This window comes from Haliotis asinina, chromosome 6 (genome assembly GCF_037392515.1).
Source record: "Haliotis asinina isolate JCU_RB_2024 chromosome 6, JCU_Hal_asi_v2, whole genome shotgun sequence".
Taxonomy (NCBI): Eukaryota; Metazoa; Mollusca; class Gastropoda; order Lepetellida; family Haliotidae; genus Haliotis; species Haliotis asinina.
In genome coordinates this window covers 8683299-8699774 of record NC_090285.1, presented here as the reverse complement: position 1 = coordinate 8699774, position 16476 = coordinate 8683299, and the positions used below count along the sequence as shown (strand labels likewise).

The following is a 16476-nucleotide window of genomic DNA, read 5'->3' as shown; positions in this document are numbered from 1 at the left end:
TGACGACACATAAATACGTGACACATTTGCTTTAAAAATTATTATTTCATAACTATGAAAAATGGATTTGGAACATTTTATTTAAATACCGTTGAAATTAAACCATGCAAAATAAATAAGATGATATAATACTTATTAAAGTAGTCATTACATACCCTACCATACAGTTGAAATTGTCACAGTACACTTTACCATTTGCCCTGTTGATGTCGACCCATGACTGGTGTGTTTTTTACGTTGGCGCTGAGAAGGAATCATCTTTGTTTTCATCAAACACAGGGGTCATTTGTCATCGACGTTGTGGTACTGTGTCGACAAAAAACGTGTCCACGTTCCACATACATGTATTCATATGCTTTCAGTGACTTGAAGGCCCTCACAGAGCGTCGGGTGTCTATCAGATAAAACTGAATATCCGTGAAAGTTATCCCTGGCCACGTTGTCAGATCATCAAACCAGTCCTTTCGCAAACAATAAGGGCCAGGCAAAGGGAAAGTACAAGCGCCCTGTCGATACTATGTTTCGTCTCGAATCGTTCGCGTGCCTCAGCGGGCATGTTTAGTACATAATTCGACCTTTGCTTGCCTTTTTGAGCTGCACCTTTTCCCATTGTTATCATCAGCTTTCTGCCTACCTATATTCGAGTGAGTGTAGTTCTTGACCTCATTTCCGTAAACATGTGGACACTATAAGCAATTAATTTAAGTACATGGTAATTTCGATGATGTTTTCTATTTGGAAACGTTAAATGTTTGTTCCATCAAACTGTAAAAGTTACGAGTATAATGGCAAATTACATGCCATACATCAATCATCTTTCAAAAGCGACTACATTCCAAATAACTATGGTTGTAAGGAAGTGCAAATGGTGATGCACTCTAAACACATTAACAATATCATATCAACATTGACTGACTCCGATAAATCTCCTAAATATTTTTAATCGAAACTAAAATAAAATGAAATTCCCTACTTTTTTAACGGTATACATGGTGAACAGTATACACGCTTCAAGAGATTCTGCACTCTGCCTTGGATAGCGATTGCTTGTGAGTAAACAACGAAGCATGCTTCTTTATGTCTGACACCTTCTGATTTATTGCATCCACCTTAACTGAATTATGGCCACGAAAACAGATTAAAGAGGTTACGTAACTTCGGTCATTACATCAAGCTAAGGCCTCAGTCAACCAGTCAACTTGCATCCATCCGTCTGTTTAGAAAATTAATCCTGTCTGTATATTGGCTCCTCACGAGTCTGCATGTACCTGCTATCTATTACTTCATCCTACCCGTGAAGATACGGGTTAACCCATGCGATGACTGTGTTCTGTTCCGTCTTCTAGAGTGATGTGTGGATCCCTTCGTATTCTCCCGTGAATGACAATTAACACATACACATTTACATGAAGTCGACAGAGTCTCCGGGGCTATTTTAGATAAACAATTGCCTTTCCACAGCACAGGCCACATGGTCTCAAACCAATTGAACGTCTGAGGTATGAAAAAGACTAACGTTCACGTCAACGTCAACCGTGGAAACAGAATCAACTGAAATTAGGCCAGATTTGTCAGGGACAGTTCAGCAGTCAGCCACACCATTTGTGCAACAAAGCTTTACCATTTAAAATAGCGACACGTATGAACCATGCACAAAGTGAAAATCCAATTTAAGTTTAGGACTCTTGATGTTAACCATGTTTTTCAACCAATAACAATCCAGTAGCTAGTTTATATCAACGCTGTGATATATAGACAACAAGAAACAAACCTAATGTATGAATGTCCTGTGTGAATGAGTATTCTATGAAATAACTGAAATGGTATTGGAAGTCAAGCTTCATTGTGTCTGTTGTCACCTTTTCGAAGTAGTTCATATGCTGGAGAAGGTCTGGTGTCACCAGTGACATTTCTGTTGGAAAAAAATTCAAACGTCATGGCTTTATATTCAATTACACATGAGCAATCGATTGCATATTGCTGAAGAGAACATAAGCACGTGTGTCAGAATTGCCATGAAAAAAAACGATAGTCCATAACCAGATCCTCACGAAGATTGCATTTTTGTGCTACTCTAGACAGAAGATTTACCTGACTCACATTCTTTGAGTTTTGAAAATAATCATTATGTGACCATATAAAATGTTTTAACATTCTCATTCTGCACGCGAGCAGTATTTTCTTACAATCAAATGATTTTTATACTTCGGAAAGGAAAGTCAATTTGAGATGAAGATTTTACCCCTATTTCCATAAACAACACACGAACAGATCAGGCTATAGATATGAATATCTCAATGAAATGTCCAACGATCGATGAATGGGATCGTATTCATCACAACAGCACAGAACATTTCATGTTTCTAATCCTAGTTTCATGTTTCATGTATTCTTCAATCACATATGTATTCCTAGAACTGTCAGAATGCAAGCCAATGATTACAGGTAAGGACAACATTGGCACTTCTTTCCAAACCGAGAGTATACTCCCAATGGATACGTTAGCGTGAATTATTACGTACTGCCCATAATGACTTACTAGAAAAATACAAAAATCCACTCACGTCCCTAGTGTCTCGGCATCCTTGATTGTTTCTGGAAGCTTTACTTTCAGTGTTTCCGGCAACACAAGTACGAGAAGCCCAGCAATGAAGCAAACGCCCCCAAATATCAACATTGGTAGAATCTGGCTGAATCTGCTTGTTATGTGCATTGTCTGAAAGAATCGAGACATTGAATATAATGATGTCTTACTATACCAATATACTTTTATGAGACTGGGCACATATAAATGACATTCAACAAATCAGTAACTACAACAAACGATGACAAAGGAAAACAATATTAAACTTATGTCATCAACGGAGTCGAGCAATGATGGCAAGAATTTCTTTTAAAAATAGATCCGATGTATGTGGGACTCTAACTGGTTGTTGTATATATTGTATTTATACACAAAACAGTGGATTACTAACCAGATCATTAATATAAGGTGACGATATACTTCCAATTCTACAAAACAATGAAGCGATGCCCATGCCAAAGTTTCGAGAAGTTGTGGGCAGCAGCTCTGCTGTGAAGACATAAACGGAGGCAAATGCTGCTGATACACACGTATTGCCCAGACACGCCAGGATGTTGATGATCCACTTGTTAGCTATGGGAAGAAACAATCCTTTGGAATATTACATAGATTCATGGTGATTTTTGGGGGAACGAACGCGTATTCATCAGGATAGAGACGGTGGGATAGTTTTGTGGTTAATGCATTCCGGTTTTATTCCTTTTGTGGGAACAATATCTTCTAGAATTCCAGGTAACAGCTCCATTTTTACAGCTGAAGCTAACGCAATACTGACAACTCTTAAATATATTAAAAGACACCCGAAACATAAACAGTATATAATCTATTCTGACTCTCTTTCTTGCCTCCAGGCCATTAAAAATATTTCTTGTAAACATCCACTTTTAATTGAAATAATTGAATTGTATAATAATCTTGCGACTGACCAATACGACATCGTCTTTTGTTGGTTACCCAGCCACGTAGGCATTTCCGGTAACACAATGGCCGATCTTGCTGCCAAGGCAGCACTCAACAAATCTGTGACACCACTTCTTATTCCTTACAGTGATTACAAAGCTAGCATTAGAACCTACATCCGTGATCTGATGCAGAAGAAGTGGGACACCCAAGTTGGTGTAAATAAATTGCATGAAATCAAACCGTATATTGGTTACACCCACTTGGGTTGTCAATCCAGATTAGAAGAGGTTATTTTAAGACGATGTCGTATTGGCCATACACGATATACTCATGTATACTTGTTGAAAGGTGAGGATCCTCCGTTTTGTATCCCTTGTGATGAGAGAATCACGGCCAAGCATATCCTGCTTGACTGTATTGAATTCTCCATCACAAGGGATAAATATTTCAATGTCAAAACTGTCAAGGATCTTTTTTAACACCGTTAATTCTCATTTAATCGTTGGTTTTTTAAAGGAAATTGATTTGTTGGTTGAATTATGAGTAGTATGTGCTGTAAATAGATGTATTTTAATTATCGGTAGTTTAGATTAGTAACTTGAATTGTTAGTGGCGGTACCCTCAAGGGAGGTTGAAGTATTGTAAAACTATTGTCCTCCTGAGAGGGTACGTAAGTCCCAAAGCATTCTATGTAAATTTAAATCTACCAGGTTTTACTTGTAGTATTCTTGTTATTTTAATTTTTGCTAGCATTTTGTACACTCGCCAGCAGCTGAAGGGATGATGTAAATTCAGCTAGGGTCCATGCAGGTAGCAAAGGTACTGTAAGTCCCCATGGTCCTTAGTATGGTGATCTACCTTCTGTTGTTGGCGATCTATGGCCTGTTTTTATATTGTATTGTCTAAATAGTATATTAGTGATATTAGTTTTAACTTTCCATGCTAGTTTTAATTGAAATTGTGATATTCATTGTTTTACTGTCCTTCGTTGACAGAATTTTACAATATGCATATATTTCATTTAAGTGTTCATTCAAGTTTTCTCGTCACGATATGGCTGAGATATTGCCGACGTGACGTTAAATATTAACTCACTCACTCACTCCTTTTGTGGGCACAGCCCATGTGTGAAGCCCATTTCCGGTGTCCATCTACCGTGATATTGCTGGAATATTGCTTATAGCGCCATAAAGCTAAACTCACTCACTCTTCACACCAAAGACCTGGGTTCGAAGCCATACAGTGGCAAAATGTGTGAAGCCCATTTCTTGTGTCCTCCGCCGTGATATTGCTGCAATATTACTAACACCGGCGTAAAACTAAACTCGCTCACTCATGTTAACTCACGGGTTTCTGTGACAAAGAACGGGACGAATGACAGAGCACATGCTATCCCTGCCATCAACAATGAAGTGCACAACATCCTCTTCCTCCCAATGCGATCCATCAGAAGAAGACATAAGGCATACGCACATGCCTCGACCAGAACAAACAGTAAGAAATTGAGATAGACGTTGCCAGAGAGGTTTGTGACGTTCATGCTGAGACCATAGAACCCCATACCGATTGCAAGCCTATCAACAGAAAACCAAAACACAAAGAATGCATATGCGTACAAGCGTTTGTCATATCGGCAGAAATAATAATATGTAGAGTACGTTATCCGTCAAGCACACTGGAACCTAGAATTCTGTTGGGTTCATATATGAGACGAACGGCTGTTTATATTTACACTAATACTTGCGCTGTGGCCAATGGTACTGATGAAACACCTTTCATCTAAACTGGGTTTGAAATAGTCCGAAGTAATATTTCGTTATTAGATACAATTAATTACCAGGTGTATAAGATAATAACTATCCTCTTCAACATGACAGGAGACTTCAGTAATTCCCAGAACTGTTCCTGATGACTATCCAGTGTGCATGTCACGTCATGAAGCATATCTTGAGTGAGCCTAACTTTGTTTCCTTTGGCAAGTTTCATCACAGTTTTGTTCGCCTCTGCAGTTTTCCCTCTACTATACTGCCACCTTGGAGAATCGGGCAGGAAACTGGAAAATGATAGAAACACTACTTCGGAACAACATACACACGTACTAAGTGTGCAAATAACTAATGATGCCCTGTTCTAGTCATTGGTTTTGGTTGGTTGAAACACGATAAATAACAATGTTCAACCTTTTCATTTATGTAAGGAAATTAGAAATATGCCTTTGATCATGGCGATGCCCTCGATGGCGGTTAAAACACCTTAAAATTAATGTCCCACTGAGAGGGCATCATTTAAGTAACGGTTCAAATAGAGCATAACCGTCAGTGGCTGAGTGAGTGAGTTCGGAATTACAGCCACATCTGCAATATTTCAACCATGTGAGTAAACTAGTTCTAAAGTACGAATAGATTTAGATCATTTACAAACTCCTGTCAACGGCGGACAATAAAACTGCTAGATTATCAAAGTCTGATTTAAAAGTAGCAAGCATATATCTTTACAAGTAGAAAAAAACTATTTTAGACAATACAAAGGGAGAATGGGCTAGTTAATGCCATCAAATGAAGGTAGGAAAATCAGTGGCTGAAGGGATGGTGTAAATCAAGCTAGAGTCCATGCAGGTGGCAAAGTTGCCATAAATCCCCATGGTCAAAATGTGATGATCTACCATCGTTTGCTGGAGATCTATAGCACATATTTACAATGTGTTGTTTACTGATCTTTTCTTTTAAATGCTATCAACTAGTTTGAACTTATACCCGTGAGACTCTAGAAACTCTACTGTCCATCGCCGAGAGATTTCGTTATCCTGATGTATGAAATATTTCTATTCAAATTGTCGTCACGATGTGGCTGAAACCTTGCAGATTTAAATATTTTAAGTCACTCACTCACTATAATAGTAGACATAACTACTTACTACAGATAGGCAAACAGAACTCCTGGAATGCTAATTGCAAGTTGCCTGGTTTTCCAGTCTCGCATCAGGAAGACCATCAGAGCAACAATGATGTTTCCTGCACTCCAGAACAAATTCATGGCGACTCCAACTAACACTCGTTTAGAGGGACCGACACATTCCATACCTGGGGGAAAGAATATAGATCAAGTATATCTTTAAAATGCCTTGTGAATTTCGTTATGTTCCATACTTGTTTACACACCTCACAATTACAGAGGTATTTACATCTTGATAAAATATTATTTACAGGTTGGTGAGTGTATCCTTTGACGATAAACAAATAAACATTCGTGACGTGACATGCCATACAATTACAGTTGAAGGAGGCAATAATCAAAGACTCTCATTTTCTTCACCTCCATTTAATGCAACATTGTATAGGTCCACGTTATGAAGATACATCTGGTGCCACTGATGCGTTTAGATTAACAATTAATCCAACAGGAAATTGGCCGAACCATGCAAAAATATTGACTGCCATATGTCACACGTATTCAATGTATTAGTATTATTTTTTGGTTAATGGCATATTTCCTCACGTGGATACACTTTGTTGATCACAATACGTGTGCGACATTGTGGGACTTTTGCAGACTATACTCTTAATGATTTTGATACAGGTATCTAAAAACGTCATAAGGATTTAGATACAAGTATAAAAGAAGCTAATGAAAATTCTTTACCAAGGACATACTGTCGTTATTGTATTTCTATAATATAACTGCATTCCACTGTTTTCAGGTAACTGGGATTTGAGTGCATTCTGTTTTTGACGAAATTTAATTTACGTGTGATTCTTCAACAACAGATGCTCTTTTGTGCAGAAAGTTTCGTTTCAAATAATGAGGCAAGCACACTCATGAAACAAACCTCCAAGCAGTTGTCACATAGTCCGAATAAGTAACAAGTCTAATTTTCCTTGAAGTGACAACTGTGTCACCTCAACGAAACTTTGGTCAGCCGATCACAGTTTGTAACTCAAAGGAGGGTTAACTCCTTGTCCAACACACATACGTGTACTCACGCACGGGCGTTCGAACACGCACCTCTAGGTAAAAGTCAGCGAGGAGTTCAAACTTTTGTTCATCATGTCTTTTCGGTTTCTCAGATGTTCGTATGGTTGCTGTTTTATGTGACCATCAACTACCTTCATCGATGACTATAAAGGCAGTCCCTAACTTTGAGCTTGGAATATACACACCAGACACGCAGACTGACGAACAGGTGACTCCATTGGTGCATTCTGAGAATCGATCGACGAGTTACGCAATCTCATTCCAATTTAGTCATTTCCCACAAGCAGGAGAAATTAGTGTTGTATGTTTTCTCGAATGAAAAAAGAAACACACGTGAAGCATACAGGAACGTACTGAACACGAAACAGGAGAGATACTGCACGTTGTTGCTTGCTGAGATTACTAATACTACAGTGATGAGGAGGTAATAATCCGTGATCCATGTGAGACAGATGCTCAGGAGAACCGAAACAAACACGCAAGCTAAGATGACTCTCCTCCGTCCGAACCTACAACAGGCAACAACATTCGTTCATATATATTAGTGAACATCAGAGTCATGAACACAATATCGTAGCGCTACTCTGTAAGCGAGGGGTTGACATGAACTTGGTATGTCTAGACAGAGAGAACTGCAGGTCATGCTCTATTACTCTCCTTCCAGCCTAGTTGGAAAAAATGTCATTCAAGAACCATTGCATTGAAAATGTATTAAACGTGACAGTGTCAGTTTAATCTGACTTTAATACTAGTATATAGACTATCTTAATTGTCGTCAGGTTGGCTTATACTAAAACTATGACAGACCCAACTATGCTGAGAGAAAAAAATAGGGAAACACTGTTGCAAGTGTCCCTTTTATCTTGTCCAGGGTTTCCTCACAAGTCTTGCACTGCAATGCTTGTGACGAAACCTGGAACTAATTAAGGAACACTTGTGCTTTCATGTGATCCCATATCATTTCCATCCGTATATCCATCTCTTATGACAGCAGTACGTTTCATTTAAATCGTGATTAATAGGCGCTGAGTAGGAGGTAGTCGGTCTACGGCCAGTCATTTGTAACAGTGAATGATTCTCTTAGTGATACTTACATGTCGGATATGGGGCCACCAATAAGAACGCCAATAAGTTGCCCAACCATGGCCATCATCCTAGCATGACTCACATACAGCTTCCGGTCACACACAAGGTCCATCTGTGAACATAAGAGTGTGCTCTGTTTAACGGCAATATTCTTCGTATTTGGCAGCGATCAGTAAATAATCAAACGCATCACAAACTACATACAACAAAGTATGGGAACGCCCTTGCTTTTCGCTGGTTTTGACATTGTTTCCTTTCACTCAAACCCAACGAGTATCGAATCAGTTGCTTCACCGCATGTTCTAACATGTCGCTTTAACTGCCTATTATTTACTTAGAGTATATATACCCGAGAATATAAAATTTTAATGACCTCGACACGTTTAAGTGTTTATATGACTTTCAAATTTTAGAGTGTTTCCATACTTTTTGCATGCAGCATATATACCAAACTACATTGTTAAAAATGTGATCTGTTTCAGCAGATTATCGAGGTTCAATAAAGCCCCCGGAAATCAACGCGACTCATGGACGGCGAGTGAGTGAGTAGGTTTAGTTTTACGCCGCACTCAGCAATATTCCAGCTATATGGCGGCTGTCTGAAAATAATCGTATCTGGACCAGCCAATCCAGTGATCAACAACATCAGCATCAATCTGTGCAATTGGCAACCGATGACATGTGTCAACCAAGTCAGCCAGCCTGACCCGATCCCGTTAGTCGCCTCTTACGACAAGCATAGTCACATTTTAAGGCAAGCATGCGTTGCTGAAGGCATATTTTACCCCGGGACCTTCACGGGTCATTTTTGGAAACTAAATCAGTTCAACTTGAATTACTTACTGTTTGAGCAACAGTCGACTCATAAACGCTTTTGTCGTATACCCACTTATGGCATGGCTCAGTGACGGTATTCAGATCGCGAGATGTCACATTTTCAGAAGCTGAATATATGTAGCATGATGAATGAGGTAAGTCGCCGTTAGCATTATCAAGCGGCATTGTCCTGTTGATGAGGTCAGCATGAGCCTCGTTTTGAATCTGGAAGGTATCCTTTTTCATCCCGGGTATAGCACACCTGAAATGCAAAATACAAGGGTTGTCGTCTTGAGGGTTGACTGGCATGATATGGTAAGTCAGATTAACACTAAGGACGAGTAAGTAATGCATCGCTCACTTTTTGTGCTGGTACCACACAGTGAGAGCTTTTGTGCGAGTCCCGCATGGCACTCATCCCCCAAAGATCTAGAATAGCTATCCACTTTACCGAATTGTACAACCCGAAATAAAGCACGTGAAACCTGAAATATGTTGCTGTTTAACGCCGCATCAAGCGATATTCTATCTATGCGCCAGTGGTCTTTAAATAATGGAGTCTGGACCAGATAATCCACTGATCGACAACATGAGCTTGGATCTACGAAATTATGAAACCATAACCTTATGGGTTACAGAGGACCAAACCTATCTCTGAAAAGGTAATGTAAACCACAGCGATAGCACACCTTTTTTCACAAACCACGTGGAATTATCAACAACATTTCAGGGTAATAAATGTCAGATTCGAAAGGGCCGTCATGTATATTTTGGCCGATGTAGTTGTCTTGTTTGATCAGATGACCAATACATTAAGCTCTATGCTAAGTGGACAAACACTTGAGAAACCACAGGACTTTGTTCATTACGGATTCACGGAGAATTGGTTTCTCCATGGATTTCTTATGATTAACATGCAGCCTCGTGACTTAAAAAGGCTTCAATTAATCGTCTTTATGATAAACGCGCAGTATGGTACCAAGCTCAATATCCGTGGCACGAACAGCAGTTTATTTAACCACACTATTTTGGAGGACATTTTCTTCTGGTGAACCTACCTGTGTTCAGGGACAGCAAAGAGAAACACAAAGATGACCATACCGATGACAGCATTATAAATGGCAGGGAGGCTGAGGAGTATATACAGCCGCCTTTGAGAAGGGCCAAATTCGCCCACAATCTCCAGAATGGTGTCAAACTTCATCTTGTTTCCACTCAACTCTCTTGTGAAACAAATTGCAATGCTTCTTCTGTTATTCTATTCCAATACTTTTTGTTGATGCTGTGTCTCAACACACCTTTAATAGAAAGAATGGAAAATGTAGATTTCACAAGAGTCTTTAAATACAGAGTAACACAATTAAGAAACCTGTACTGAAAGAAGAAAACATACCAGTAGCGACTTGTTGTTTGAACGGATGTAACTATCTGGTATACGGTCAGCGTAGGACATCCATATGAACAAATATCTAATACATGACTCTGTCGGGTGTTTCTGAATGCCTCTCTGTATCAATAACAGTTCCATTTGTCGTTGGTAGCTGGTTGGCTGGTTGGTATGATCGTACAGATATGGTAAATGTCATGGTAACTGTTCTGTGTAGAAGTTGTCAGAACTCTCATTCCTATGCAATACATGATTGATTACAAAATTCTGGATGATGTTACCTCCATCCACTTCAAACGATCATTTTGTATGCATATATGCATGGTAACTAAAATACTATCCGTACATGATACGTGTGCAATAATTCAGTACCATATGCCACGCATGCCGGTCTACAGCACAGAGTCGGATGTATACATTTGGCAGTTACACGACCTTGCTCAAGCATAGATTTTATGTGCTGAAATGCATTGTTATCTCGAAGGAACAGTGCCAAGAACATCCACAAATAATAAATCAGCACAACAGTATGTTTTACCATAAATAAGCCCTTCGTTATCAATGTTTGTGAGTACAAGAGTGTACATGATAAAGGAATACAAACATACCTAAAACAGGTCATCGTTCTCATATTATAGAAGTTAACATCCACAAGTTTTGTTACGTATAACTGCAGTTCAAACACTTTCAACAGAGGTGCGTCATTATGGTTTGAATGAGAAATCCGACGTCATTAGGGAAAAATTTCAGTCAGTGATCTGGGTACACCGACTCTAAGAATCCGAACCCAGTGTGAACTTATAATGCATCTTAACAAACAAGATCCCCGATCATTTAGCCTCTCGATTCTTAACAAGCGTTCTTCACTTGCAAACTATTTGGCGTGTTTAAACACATCATTTCATTAACTTTCCCATTTGTTACAAAAACGTGTTTGCAACAGGAGGTGGTTTGTTGTGGAGAATGTAGACTCCTTCCATGGTGATTCTTCCACTGGTACATTTACACAATTCAGAGTTGCGTTGGAAGGATGATATAGCTAACTTTTATTCAAGTGTTATGGTTGTATTTATTAAGGGTGAATAAATTCACTCTGCGACATGACAGTTGATAGATCATGACTGATGCCCGGCCAGTTGGCAAGGTATCTTGTTTACCTACTAGCTGCAAACGTACATTCCTCACTCAACATGGCGATGTTGTGTCTGCAGTGTCTTCTTGCCGTTTGGGAATAATGTTTAGTCGGTGAAATATAACTTTGATGTCTGCTGGTAGATTATACACTAATCCAAACATTTCCTCCCTGTACTACATGTAGACTAAGACTTTGACCTCTTTAACTCATTAAGCCCGAGAGCCACTTCGCTGCTAAACTCCTGAAACACTCGGTGATTGCCCTACTGGCTGGGCTGAGACCAATTAGCGTTAAGACAGCGTGTATCGGACGACGTAGGGACCTTAAAAGGAGCACATTCCTAAGACAGAGAAAGCAGAGGTGTGACGAGGCGGTGACTTATGTTCTGACATGAGAAAACGGGACGATCCTGTACCAAAACTTTATATCTGAAATGGCTGCAACATTGATAGGCATAATCGTCAATGTGAAAAGTTACCACAGTGTCCTGTTCTCGCGAGTTTCAGTAGACAGAAGAAAAGGTAGCGTCTATTTTACGGAGATAGATTTAGTGAAAAGAACAGAGAGGAGAACACCAAGACAGCATGCTATTTCATCCAACATGGACATCTGATTTGGTCATTATCAATAGGTGAAGCAGAGAAGTAACTGACATACTGATAATAAGCAGCATACATAGTTCACTAGGAGCTTTAGCTGGCTTCTCAAAGACTTCACTAACCATAAATGCACAATAACCTATGGCATATAAGATTAGCTACTAACATGATTATGGAATCTTCATCGTAGTCCCATATAGATGTCTATGATGCATGATGCATTTAAGACACATAATACATGTACTTATATTTGCTAAGCCAACGATGTTATGTTGTGTGGAAGTATTGTATTCTGTAAACTAAATGATATGACCACAACGTTAGCTTTGCGACAGATTTGAACCCTTGCTTCAGTTTCATGAACAAATTAAACACAAATGGTGAAAGTATCTGCAGCAGGACGTCAGTTAATAAGCTGTTTTAATTCAGTGGATTATGGAAAGTTGACTTATGTCAAGTCAGACAATGTGAAAACAAGATTTACATGGGCAAGCTAAATACTTCGCAGAATACTGGATATGTCAGTGAAAAACACTTCGACTCGAAAAAACATTGGACATGTTGCAAACTCCGACATCTTATTTGGAACACTTACAACTGCATTTGAATGCTATCACAGGGACATCAGTCACCCATCACAATAACACCAGGCCATTTGGCAAAGTATTTACAAAAAGATGAAAGGTCACTTACCAAATCGTTTCAGTTTGTCTGGTAATCACGTAATCTGCTTTGCGCATTTGTTGGTCATTGACCTGCATCACAGTCTTAGATAGTGTTAAGATCGCAATGGTAAATCAGATTCCGTATACACTAAATAGAAACTGTTAAATGTGAAGCACTCGGGTTGCGTCCTGGTGTAAACGACTCAACTGTCTGAATGTTCGCTGGACTGTGAAATACAGTCCTGTCTACCCCATCAATGTCAGCGACCTACATACGTATGTGTAACAGTTCTTTTGATGAAGGATGAAACTCAACTGTCCAGTATCAAAGACAGAGGTATGGTGAAATGTGTATTTAGCGGTCAGTGGGTTGTGACGACTAACAAAGAAACTTGCATTCTCAATACTTTGTTAAGAGGCAGGAGGACGGTGGTACATTGTAACTATCTTGTAAACCACTTCAGGAAACTGAACTTCTCGTGTTCAGCCTCAGATGATCATCTTACTCTGTTACTTTACAAGCTCAATTAAAGAGGTAGGCCTGTGGCACATTTTTGAAGTTTAGGAAAAAAACTGCGTTTCAATCATACCAAAGAAACTGAAACATTTGATATCATTACAGTTGTACATAAATCAACTGTAAACAGAAAGTAACATTAGAAAGTATATACACATACCATCATTGCAATATCATTTACATTTTCATCTTCATGAACGGGATACAGAAACATTGTTTCACTTTATAACACGAGCGTTTAGCACAAACTTACGAATTCAGCAATAAAATAGCATTTTAATGACCAACATCGTTTTCTTCAAGTAATTTATTAGGGGATGCCAGCTCACACGAGTAAACAGATAAGGTGTACCGCATGATCATGAGAATTTCTAGCAAATGCTAAATCCATGTTATCAAGCCAGTTATGTTAATGAGCGTTGGCTTTCATCGCAAGAGACGGCGAGCAGTGCTTAAATCGACAGTTTCACCATTTTCTTACTTCAGCGATTGCAAGTGGGAAGTGACTGGTCCTGAGGAGGAAAAAGAAAACCCTCAGTTTCACTTTTATGACTAACTTCACCCTGGCGAAGGAGTCGATTGGAGAAAGTTTCTCCACAAATGAAGGACCGAGGGCAGACTTCCTATCACCAAAATCAACATCGAATTTCTGTTCTGCCCACCAACTTAGGAAAACCTAAAATGGCCGTGGAAGTGTTTGTTTTCAGCTCAGCACATGTATTACGTAATCTGCCGTTGGTATATCCACAATCTCCCCAAGAATCCCGAATCACATTTTCGCAGTTGCGAGTGGGAAGTGACTGGTCCTGAGAACAAAATGAAATACCTCTTCTATTTTACGATCATCTGACCTTATTCAGGGAAAGGATTCGGTTGGACTGCTATTCAGTTCTGCAAATATGCATCCTGCATAATTCATATTCCCCGTATGTTGTTGTTTGTATTGCTTGTATCCTCTTCTTCTTATGTTTAACTGTCCCCAGTATGGTGACCTACCTTCAGTTGCTGGCAATCTATTGTCTGCTTTTACATTGTCCTCAGCTGTCATTTCTGGATAAAATGTTTCAGACTTTTATTACTAGTTTTAATGGACAGATGTGATACACTAATGGTTATACTGTTCTTCGTCAACAGGGCTTTAGTTTCTAATTTTATTGCTCTACAATGTAATTCTTAATTGTTCTCGTCACGATATGGCTGACATATTGCAGATGTGACGATAACTATGAACTCACTCAGTCTGTAACTATTAAAAGTATGTCATCGCTGTTATTAGGCATTGGACATTTCTACCAAAAGAAACAGTTCATCGAAAAGTAACTGAACATGGGTGACCTACCTTTGGGAGCGAAACTGTGTGGTCGCTTGTTATCAGACAGCACATTGTTGGTGTTACCAACTTAAGCGTCAAAGTGAATGTTCATCGAATATACATATAGCACACACAGTGTATTTCACTGCGAAGATAGGCAACAGTTTAGCAGCAGCTGTTATCTCCATCTATTACATGTCCACATATTACTTCCCATAATGATAACATAAATCAGTGGAGTTATGAATGTTATCATCATTGGGGGCAGTAAGCGTTTTCGACAAGTCTCAATTATGGCTCGTCACCAACTATAATATAACAAGTTATTGATTGTAAAATCAATACTGCCATACCACCATCGCATAACTAGTGCTGCTTGATGACATATGATGACTGTTTAGAAAATGTTCCATGAAACACACAGTATCTTGTTTGCATAATGATCATATAAAATAAAATACTAGTAATTCACAACATATGTTTCAGCCATGAATAGTGAGTGGGTGAGTTTGTTGCTGATTTTTGTAATATCTCTTGGGATGAGGCAGTATCTCATCACAGATTTCACGCGTGCAGGGATTCGTTCTCTGGCGTTTAGCGTGACGAGTGATTGCCTCAAACACCCTCATGTGGTGATCTACTTTCAGTTTGTATATTATATTGCCCAAACAGTGATATTATTTTTAACTTTCCACGCTAGTTTTAAATCTGATTGTAGTATTCTAGTTGTTTTATTGTCCTTTGTCGATGGGGTTTTTTTTATAATATATACATATATTCCATTTCAGTGTTAAATATTCTCGTCACGATATGGCTGAAATACTGCCGATGTGGCGTTAAATATTAACTCACTCATCCCACCATCCCAGGGAGAAAGGAAAAAAGGATGGAAAGGTGAAATGTTGTGTCATAATGCTACATTTGCTATACAGGTATCTATATAGAGTAAGTTTCCTTGTCATCAACGCTAATCTTTCATAATCACGATCCGTTTGAAATACATTCCCTACATGCATGCTTAACTGGGATTATTTCAATCAGTTATATCAAGCATGAAAGATCTTCATAAATAGCAATGATAATAATATCTGTTTTGTCCTACGGCTATAATGGCGGCTCTAACTCTGAACTGACAAGTAGGTGTCACCGATGACAAATATAATCAAACATTTAAAATTCATGTTTAGTGTTTTACTGTTACAAGCTAGTCATATTCTAGTTGTTTTACTGTCCTTTTGCAGACAGATAAGTGTATAAGTATCATTGTATTCAGTTTTACATTTAAGAATTTACCACTTTCATAGTCATACTTTCATGGCTGAAAAACGTGTCGATGTGAGCTTGAATTTTAACTGACACATCATTATCACATTTGCGTGTGGGAAGTGAGTGGTCCTAAATAGCAGTTCTTAAATTTTGTGATCACCTGACTTCCTAAAGGCTTAGGAGTCGGTTGGATTGATATTCTATTCCACATTCTGCAAACGAAACGGTGTGCTC

General features: G+C 38.9%; 1 protein-coding gene across 1 annotated transcript; it reads right to left on the bottom strand.

Moving 5' to 3' along the window:
- Positions 1 to 1074: 1074 nt before the first annotated feature.
- Positions 1075 to 15156, bottom strand: LOC137287457 (organic cation transporter protein-like). Its single transcript, XM_067819766.1, has 11 exons — positions 15004 to 15156; positions 10420 to 10659; positions 9389 to 9623; positions 8554 to 8657; positions 7814 to 7968; positions 6402 to 6567; positions 5325 to 5540; positions 4835 to 5061; positions 2976 to 3157; positions 2565 to 2716; positions 1075 to 1912 (listed from the first exon to the last, which is right to left on the bottom strand). Exons 2-11 carry the CDS (start codon positions 10563 to 10565, stop codon positions 1834 to 1836), a joined length of 1662 nt encoding a protein of 553 aa, XP_067675867.1. The 5' UTR covers positions 10566 to 10659; positions 15004 to 15156; the 3' UTR covers positions 1075 to 1833.
- Between the last annotated feature and the right edge of the window lie 1320 nt (positions 15157 to 16476).

What these genes read in the sequence shown, in the direction of transcription:
- LOC137287457 (XM_067819766.1), bottom strand. Translation starts at nt 10,565, where the DNA reads ATGAAGTTTGACACCATTCTGGAGATTGTGGGCGAATTTGGCCCTTCT. An exon ending in TTTGCTGTCCCTGAACACAG is followed by an intron (nt 9,624 to 10,419) that starts GTAGGTTCACCA and finishes TTTGCATTTCAG; the next exon opens with GTGTGCTATACCCGGGATGA. An exon ending in CACCTTATATTAATGATCTG is followed by an intron (nt 2,717 to 2,975) that starts GTTAGTAATCCA and finishes CGATTCTTTCAG; the next exon opens with ACAATGCACATAACAAGCAG.